Source organism: Mus pahari, chromosome 1 (genome assembly GCF_900095145.1).
Source record: "Mus pahari chromosome 1, PAHARI_EIJ_v1.1, whole genome shotgun sequence".
NCBI classification, from domain to species: Eukaryota; Metazoa; Chordata; class Mammalia; order Rodentia; family Muridae; genus Mus; species Mus pahari.
The window spans coordinates 88,440,591-88,450,365 of record NC_034590.1 but is presented as its reverse complement, the minus strand read 5'-3'; the positions used below and the strand labels follow the sequence as shown (position 1 = coordinate 88,450,365).

The window sequence follows — 9,775 nt, the reverse complement described above, 5'->3', positions numbered from 1 at the left end:
TGTGTGTGTGTGTGTGTGTGTGTGAGTAACCTTTGGAAAGCGGAGCCAGCACTAGGAAGTTAGGCCATTGAGAGTGTGCTCCTGAGAGGACCCTGGCCCCATCCTCCTGTTTCTACTTCCTTACGTGGCCAGGCCTCCCCTGACAAGTGTCCCTGTCACTGGACTGTGTCAGTACAGGCCCAAAGCCACAGAGCCAAGACCCGTGGACTGAAACCTCTGTAAGCCCAAATAAGTCTTTCCTCCTGTTCAGTGGTTGTCTGGGGCATTTTGTTACCGTGGCAGGACGCTGGCTCACACACCAAGCTGTTACCATTTTCTTTTCAGGCCCTAGGTTCCTGACCCTGGCATAGACTGGTGGAGGGCCTCTTATTGGTTAACAGCATGGCAAAAATATTTAATTACCAAGAACTAAACTGTGACCCACATGCCCAACAGTCACAACTTAAGAGAGAGACATTTAACGATTATCGGAGTTGTAAAGGCTTTCAGTCTGCATAAGGGGAAGGCCACGGGGAAGCAGCTCATCCACACTGCATCTTGGGACAACATGGAGGGTGGGGAGACAAGGACCCCAGTGCCTCAGACCCGCGGAAATGACTAGGCCTTCCCTTGGTCTGAGCATGGATCGTAACTGTATACAGAACGAGTCAACCACAGCTCTCTCCTCCCAGACAACTGTAAGCTGATAAGCTGAAACTGTTCCCCCTGCAGAGACGGGCTAACCTGTGGTCATGCTGCTGTACATGGTAAACCTGCCTCCTATTCCACAAAGAGTTTCCGGGCTGATGTGACCGTATCTCCATCAGAACACACAGCCCACTCATCCCAGCTTTTCTGTACATGTGTCTACTGTCTCTTCATTTCCTATCACCCCAGTCAGGAACATCACGGCAGTGCAAGCTATTCATGTGAGGAACCAGGAAGTGGAAAGCAGAGCCACAACCAGAAGCTAGTTATAACCATCAGACCATTAACAAGCCATGTCCACCTGGTCCCACCCCCTAGAGATCCCAGCCTCCCAAAACGGCCCTATGAGCATTCCAGACACTGCCCTAGGGATATAAAAATGGCTCAATGGGCAAAAGTTGTTGCTACACAAGTTTAAATTCCCAGAACACAAGGAAAAACCCAGGTGGGACTGGACAAGCACTGTGGATCCCAGCTCTGCCAAGGACAACAGGGGGATAACAACATAGCTAATTCCAAACTCAGTAAATGACCCTGTCTCAAGGGAATAGATGACAGAGAAGGACACTCACTGTCTTCCTCCTCTGACCTCTGCACAGGGGTCTCCTGCCATGCACACAGCACATACATGTACATGTGTAACACACACACACACAAAACACAAATATGACTTCATAAAGAACATTTCATATTCAAACCATCCTAATAATTTGCCTATTTTAGCTTGTTTTGACTTGCATCCACTCAGCCATTCATGAGGATTCTATTTATCTACAACAAATACTATCACCCTAGGGGTGTGTATATGTGTGTGTATTTCTTTTTTTTAATAGGGTATCACATAGTATAGGCTGGCCTTGAACATGCTATGGTGGGTGAGGAGAACTGAACATCTGACCCTCCAAATGTTCAGAGACTAGAGGCTGGTAAGACTGAGCACATGTGCCTTTTTCCCCAGGGACAAAGCTCTAAGGCAGCAGTTCTCAACGAGAACTCCACATCCACAGGGATCCCTAACACCATTGGAAAACACAGGTATTATTTACATTATGAGTCATAATTGTAGCAAAATTACAGTTATGAAGTAGCAACAAAAAATGACTTTATGGGCTGGTGAGATGGCTCAGTGGGTAAGAGCACCCGACTGTTCTTCCAAAGGTCCGGAGTTCAAATCCCAGCAACCACATGGTGGCTCACAACCATCCATAACAAGATCTGACTCCCTCTTCTGGAGTGTTTGAAGACATCTACAGTGTACTTACATATAATAAATAAATAAATCTTTAAAAAAAAAAAAAAAATGACTTTATGGTGGGGAGGGGTCAACCACAACGTGAGGAGCTGTATTAAAGGGTCACGGCGTTAGGAAGGTCGAGGGCAAAGGAATGGGGCCAAGTGTTAGGGAAGATGCCTGTCAGAAACATGTTTGATACACAAGCATGAAGACCTGAGACAGGATTCCTGGAGCTGGCCTGCCAGTCAGCCGGCCTAGCTGAATGAGTGAGCTGAACGTTCAGTGAGACCCTGTCTCAAAAGGCAAGGTGAAAAGGCTGGGCAAGCTAGCACTGCCTTTAATCCCAACACTTGGGAGGCAGAGGCAGGTGGACATCTGTGAGCTCAAGGCTAGCCTGGTCTATGGTATGTGGAGTTCCAAGACAGCCGGAACTGTCCCCATATCAATACATAAATAAGGTGAAGAGCGATTGAGGAAGACGCATAATGCTGACCTCTAGCGTCTACACAGACACATGTGCAGGCTCGCCAACACACACACAGGACCTCAGACACAGGAGCAGAGGGGTGAGGGCTGCTGGTCATGCTGCTGGTGGGGAATGCTCTTGTCCTCTGTGTTCCTAAAGGTCAGCCGGGAAGTCTGCCTTGACCCCTGGGAGGCTCTCTGGTCTCCTTCCACTAATGTTCTACATGTGTTTCTGCCCAGCATCCAGCAGCCTAACCCCTTTCAGCTGTACAAACGTCACGACAGAGGCATGATAATAGCTTCCCTTCCTCGATGAAGGCCCAGGCAGAATTCACCTATCAAAACAAATGCTCATCTTACCTTTTTCTGATCCCATAAACAGATTCTGCAGAGACAAAATAATAATAATAACAACAATTAATGTTTTTCATTTTTTAAAAATTAATTTTGTGCAAGGGAGCACTGGTGCCCTCAGAGGTGTGGGGTCCTCTGAAGTTAGACTTACAGGTAATTGAGCTGCCTGATACAGACGCTTGGAATTGAACTCAAGTCCTGTGGAAGGCCACTAAAAGCCACCTACAAGTTGAATCTCAACTCATGTGGGACATCAAATAGCACAAGTTTTGATCTAATAGCACTGAGTAGTAGACCCATTTTGGACATCCTTAAATCCAAGTTTCTCAGCCATCATGCCCCTGCCTCTGTGAGTTATACAGCTTCACTCTGTGGGGCCTAGCCTATGCACTGTGGAGTTTTACAGCCTCTCTGACCTCCACCCACAACACACCAAGCAACCCCTAGAGTTGTAACAGGCAAAAATAACTCTAGACATTTCCAGATAATGCTCAGGGGTTAAAAGGACTGACGCCTGAGAAGTGCATCTCTGAATAACCTATGCATTCAAGAAGAAAGGAGAAACACCGTTTAATAGCCAATCAGTTTTTCCTATCATTCTGTTCAGCACACCCTGTGGAAAGCGGGCAAGAGGAGTGCTGCAGGAACACAGTCAGATGGTCATGAAGCTACACCGCCCAGCCAGCCTCCCTTGCAGCTATATACTATAAATCGCCACCTCCCAAACCACAGCAACTGCAGTGCTGAGGGATTACCAGGAGGCCCCCTTGGATGGAGGGGCTACATCTTCCTTTTGTTTTCCTTCTAGCAACTTGCACATACAGCAACACTACAAACATCTGAGGAGTGAGACAGAAAGATGGAAACCTGGTCCGAGAAGTTGTCACTCCAGTCCTGGACTCCCTACCTCCGGACCTCCTCAGAATAGGGAGAGACATAATGTTCTTAATGCTGTCCAAGGGGAGAACTTGGGTTACAAGTTCTGAACCTGACCATAACTAGCACAGTACTAACTGGTTGCCCAGAGAAAGCACTGCTCATCTGAGCGCCTCCTGGTGGAAGTAACTTGCCTGGGGCAAAAGAAAGGCCCCTAATTTACACTTGCTCCAGACACAGCCAACTACCTCACCCACTAGCCACTCCAGAAGCAAGCTTCTAGCTCCAAGGCAGACACAGGGAGGAAAATGAACCCTGCCCTCCTCTTCCCTTCTTAAGTCATGCCTTTAATTAAATGCCTTTGTAGGTGCCCTCCCCCAAGGGGTCCATGCTGCCAATTCCTTTTCTGAATTGAGCTGCACCCCCTAACCCTTAACACGCAACTGCTTAAGAAGCCAACTGGCACACAAGTAACACTGACACAGGAGAGGAACTCTAGGGCCCGGGAGCCAGCCGGCTGGGCTGACATGCAGCTGAGTACTCACAATAGACAGCTTCTCTGTAGTTGTGTACCGGGCAAGGATTTCAACACGTTTGTTGGCCCAGGGCTCAAAATCAGGTCCCACGAAGGAGTTCTCATCCTTATCACGTTTCTTTCTGGAGCTGTCCTAAGGAGGGCAAGGCAGCTACCTCAGGATGGACTCTGAGCCTGCCAGGCAAGCGCTCTACCACTGGGCTACACGCCAGCCCAGCAACGCTGCTGTTTCCCCTTTTCTTTTTCTTTCCTTTTGAAATGGTCTTTTGAGACAGGGTTTCTTTGTATAGCCCTGGTTGTCCTGGAACCAGACTGCTTTTGCCTCCCAAGTGTTGGGATTAAAGGCATGAGCCACCATCACCAGGCCACAATAACAGTCATTCCTAAGGCAATCATTGTGGCAAGATTTCTCACTGGCTTAGACTTCACCTATTGGGCCAAATTAGCTGGGCAAGCGAGCCCTAGGGATCCATCCTTCCCTCCCCACACTGGGATTATAAGAATGAACCACTGTGTCCAACATTTTTGCATGAGTTCTTGGCACGAAATACAGGTCTTCATGCTTGCGAGGCATGGAGGTGACGATGGGATCGCTAGAGCAGTTTAGCTCGCTAGACTAGCTAATTCTGTGTTTCTGGGTTCAAGTGCACGCTTCTTCAACATATCAACACGTAAGGTGGAGATCAATCCGGAAAGAAACCTGATGTCGGCCTCTGACCTCCAAGTACAAGCAAGTATGCACGCATCCCCTACACATGCAAACACACATGCACATACAAAATAAAATGTCTTCAGTTAAAATGCAGGTGACACAGTGGGGAAGAGCACTTACTGCTCTTGCAGAGCACCCATGTGGCAGCTCTGACTTAGCTCCAGTAGATAGTGCCCTTCTCTGACCTCCACATGCTTGTGTCCAGTGCATATACACACAGGCAGACATAACGGTCATGCACGTAAAATGAATTTTAAAAAGTTTTGTAAAGCACACTGAAAAAGAAATTTTTCCCAGCAATCCAAATAGTGGAAAATTAAAATAACTGTTAATATTCAATCAAGGAAAGAGGTGAGACTTAGCATTGCTGGCAGGAATACAGACCACTAAGCCTTGGAGGGGACGGCTCAGAGGCAGCACTCAGAACAGCACGTATCTACTGCCTTCATCCAGTAGGGAGCTTTCTAGGACTCTCCCCTGCACAGACCCCTGCACACTGGCGCCATGAGGTATGTATATATTCAAGAGACGTTGGTGTGTTTTCAATTCCAGCAGACACCCTAGACTCCATGGGCAGCAACAATGGAATCAGAATATAACGCAGCCATGCGAAATAATAAGGTCACAATGTGAAAAGTTATCTGAGACATACTGTCAAGTCAAAAGTATAAAACAAGACACGCTGAGGGGCTGAGGATCTAGGGTGTGGCTCAGTTGGTAGAGGGCTCGCCTAGCAGACATAAAGCCCTGGGTTCAGTCTCCAGCACTGAACAAACTGGGAGTGGTGGCTCTTACTAGTAAACATTGCCCTTGGGAGGCAGAGGCAGGGGAGTCAGAAGTGGAAGGTCATTCTCACATAGGCCCGTGTGCACGACATGAAACCCTGTCTTTAAAAATAAATAAATAAATATAAATAAAAATAGAGAGAGGACTCACAGATCTCTCCCAGCCTCTCTCAGACAACATTCTTAATCAGATTCCTCTGGGTATTTGGAGGTCCTGAACTCTCACGATCAGAACGCCCCAATGCATTATTGGTGAAACTTCAAACCTCCATCCCTGCAGGAAAGGACCCGACACCTACAAGGCCTGCTGCTTGCCAGGCTGCCTTACTGTGACTGTTACCGTGGCTGCCGGGTCCGAGGTGGCTGCAAACATGGATAGCGGGTCAGTGCCATCGAGGACGCTGCTCAGAGGATCGATCACAGAGCTGGAGGAAGAGGAGGAGGTGGATGATGTGCTTCCTTTCCGGCTCACCTTCTTTGTCTTGGACTCAGTGACCTGTGGAGCAAGTTGTGCAGTGGAGGTCATCTGACTGACTGCATCAGGGGACAGTCAACAAGGCCACTTAATCTTGCTGGACTGACCAGTCATTTGTGGCAGAGGCGATGTTATATAGTCTGTGAAAAACTGGCATGACCCAGTATCTCCACGGCCTCCACAATGCAGCTGATCCCCAGAACCAGCCATGTCCAGGTACTTCAGGCTCATTCCCATCCTCCAAGGAGGATAAAGCCAGCGATGGAGTTAAAAGCAATCAACCTGACCACTCAGTCTCCCCCAACCACCACATTAAATCCCTTATCAAAGGCACTTGGAGAGCGGCTGTGAAGATGACACGGGGGTGATAGAGAATCTCCAGGTCATCCCACACACATCTTCTTCAGGACCCTGCCTCGATCCGGCCAGTGGGGAAAGCTTGCTTAAGCTCTGAGCGCGGCCTCAGCAAATTACCAGAACCCAAGGAAGGACAAGACCTTATGGAGGTCAGAGGCGCAGGGCATACCCTGGACTTGGCCCTGGTAACTGAAGTAGGGGTCTGGTGCTAGTTATCTCTAAGTAGGGTTAGACCCGAAGTATCCCCAAAGCTGGTGTCAGCTAGAGAATTGCTTGCTGGTTTCTGATATGTGGGGTCACAGTGCGTTATGTATGGACTGTGAGTAGAGAGGAAGAAACTTATAATTAGCTTGGTCTGATGCTGCTTGTATTCAAATGCTAAATTCTGTAGCCAAGATCTGGTTGCTCCAAGACAAGCAAATTCTTACGCATATCAGCTTCTGCTGTATAAACCTTGCCCTCCGTGAGTTATCCATGATTGGTTAATAAAGATATCTATAGCCTGTAGCTGGGCAGAAGAGAGGTATGAGGAGCTTGGGTTCCCAGGCTTTGGGTCTGAGGCAGGGACCATTGAGGAAAGTCAAGAGAAGAGAAAGAAGAAGAAGCCATGGGTAGCAAGATCGTGAGCCCATGGCCATGATGGCTGTCCTGTTGGAGTAGCAGTCCAGGCGGAACATGGCAAGTCCTATCTCAGGGTTACTGACAGGAAAGTAGACAAAACTGCCTAGAGGGTTGATACCTGCCCAGCAAATATAAAGGTTCTGTGTTTTTTATTTGGGAGCTAAACGATCTAAGATGGGGTAGAACCCCCCCCCCCAATATCTACCACAACAGAAACTGGCTTTTCCTGTCTGGAACACTGTCAGAATCAGTTGGATGGTGGTCACCCAGTTGGTAGGCAGGAGCAGAAAACTGTTCAACATGCAAGACCAACCGCATAGCTGGTGGCAGTCTGTGACTGTAGAGATGACTTCTTCCCGACCGAAAGTGTTCCGTGTAACTACATTCTTTGGTTTGGCTCCTTGCTTATCTTTAAGACAGGCCCTGACTAGGAAGGCCAGACGAGCCTAGTGCTCAGCATGCAGCCAGAGAGCCTGCTTTCCATCTGCTTGTGAGTGGATCCTGAACCTGGGAGCTCTGTCAGAGCAACAAGTGTTTAACTGTGAAGCCGTTGCTCCAGCCCTGAAAATCTGCTTTCTAACAAGGTCACCACGTCATCTGCCTAGAGGCAGTGGTCCTTGTAGGATGACCGACACTCCAAGGTTCTATGACTGAATGTTCAATAAAAATCTCGGTGCCGGGCATGGTGGCGCACGCCTTTAATCCCAGCACTCGGGAGGCAGAGGCAGGTGGATTTCTGAGTTCGAGGCCAGCCCGGTCTACAGAGTGAGTTCCAGGACAGCCAGGGCTATACAGAGAAACCCTGTCTCGGGGAAAAAAAAAAAAAAAAGAAAACTCGGGGCTTGTCTTGGGGTGTGGCTCAGTAATAGAGCACCCGACGAGTAAGAACCTAAAACTGCATCTGAGCTGGCCAGTGCAGACTGTCATTTCTTAAACTGCATAGTATAACAGCTCCTGACACAGTGGTGACACAGTACTGGCTATTATGAGTTACACAAGCATTGCATTTATTTATTTATTTATTTATTGTTATTATTTGTTTTGTTTTGTTTTGTTTTGTTTGAGACAGGGTTTCTCTGTATAGCCCTGGCTAGGGACTCTCTCTGTAGACCAGGCTGGCCTCAAACTCAGAAATCTGCCTGCCTCTGCCTCCCAAGTGCTGGGATTAAAGGTGTGTGCCACCACTGTCTGGCTAAGCATTGCATTTATTTATTTATCATTTATTTTGAGACAGCTTCACAGAGCCAGGGCTAACCCTGAGTGTAAAAACGACTGGCGTGTACCACCACACCTGGTGTACATGTAAAGTAAAGCACATGGCAGGTTGTGTATAGATTAGATACAAGTTTTATATCAGAACCTTGGGAAGGTTTTGGTACCTGAAGCCAGGCTTTCCAGGACACTAAGGGACAAGGGGCAGCTGTATTTGTTAGTGAGTGCTGACATAATGGAGGGAGTTGGGGGGAGACCGGAAGGTCTCTTGTCAGCTCTTATTTTGTTTTACTGAACAGTCTAAGATGCTCTTTGGGGCAGCCCAACTCACACTCTATCCCACGCCCACCCCTTCTCCACCTGCCCCAGGTGGCGAGAGTGACTCCTACAGTTAAAGATCAGGAAGCTTCCAAATCAGGGGTCCTCACCCTCTCCCCACAGCAACATCAAGGACAGGAGAAGGTGGGAGTGCAGAGGGTGACAGGAAGTTGATTGACACATGCACACGCAGTTGCCAACAGGAAAGCAAGAGACTGGGCCTGCTGTGGGGAGCCTGCACAGCACTCACAGTGATGGGCTTCAGCGGGTGGTAGTCTCCACACTCCAGAGGCACTGTCTCCAACCTGCAAGACGCCAGCTCCGCCTTGTAGTTCCTGTTCCGGGAGTGCCTGTGTACAAGCAAGACACTTGGCGAATCAGAAAGGTGACAAGGTGACACCAGATGGGTGACTGAGACCTAAAATGTTATCTAGACTCCACTGACGGGGATCAACTTGGAGCATGTAATGTTGCTAGCAAGTAGACTACAAAACACGAAATAAAAAACATAAAAATTATTTTATTATTTACTTGAAATCACTATGTGGCCCAGACTAGCCTAAAACTCCCTTGGTAGTTGAACATAACCTTGAACTCCTGATCGTCGCGAAACTCCACCTTCCAAATCTTGCGATTCCTGGCATGCTCTATCACATCCCATGTAACCCATGCTAGGGATAAAACCCAAAACTTGTGTGCCAGATGAGGGCTCTACCAGCTAAGCGTCTGTAAAAACAATTTTGAAGCTGTCTGAAGGTACGAACTCTGCCAACAAACACCGGTGTGTGAGGTCAGATCCGTGTACAGGGGAACTTACTAAGAGGAGCCCGGTTTCCCCAGCCTGTGTCCATGGTGTTGGCTGACTGGTGGCGTGAACCAAGCAAAGGGCAGGTGGCTGCTGGGAAGCCAGGCAGCCATAGCTTGGAGCAAACCTCCCAGAGCTGGACAGACATGGCAGGGCTCAGGATTCACAGCCAGGGCCTGCAGGAGGTGCCCCAGAAGAGTTAAGTTCCTGAGATGCAAGTTAAAGCCCAGGCAGCCGGGCGTGGTGGTACACACCTTTAATCCCAGCACTTGGGAGGCAGAGGCAGGCGGATTTCTGAGTTCGAGGCCAGCCTGGTATACAGAGTGAGTTCCAGGACAG

General features: G+C 48.5%; 1 protein-coding gene across 2 annotated transcripts in view; it reads right to left on the bottom strand.

Moving 5' to 3' along the window:
- The window catches only part of Vps35l (VPS35 endosomal protein sorting factor like), a 103,293-nt gene that overhangs the window by 91,456 nt on the left and 2,062 nt on the right, over positions 1 to 9,775 (bottom strand). The window contains exons 2-5 of one of the 2 annotated variants that reach the window (XM_021192584.2): positions 8,882 to 8,981; positions 5,977 to 6,144; positions 4,162 to 4,284; positions 2,747 to 2,771 (exon numbers count right to left, since the gene is read on the bottom strand). In XM_021192584.2, the coding sequence (XP_021048243.1) occupies positions 2,747 to 2,771; positions 4,162 to 4,284; positions 5,977 to 6,144; positions 8,882 to 8,981 (416 nt within the window). The remainder of the gene's footprint in view (positions 1 to 2,746; positions 2,772 to 4,161; positions 4,285 to 5,976; positions 6,145 to 8,881; positions 8,982 to 9,775) is intronic. The other variant, XM_029546221.1, reaches the window with a different exon arrangement.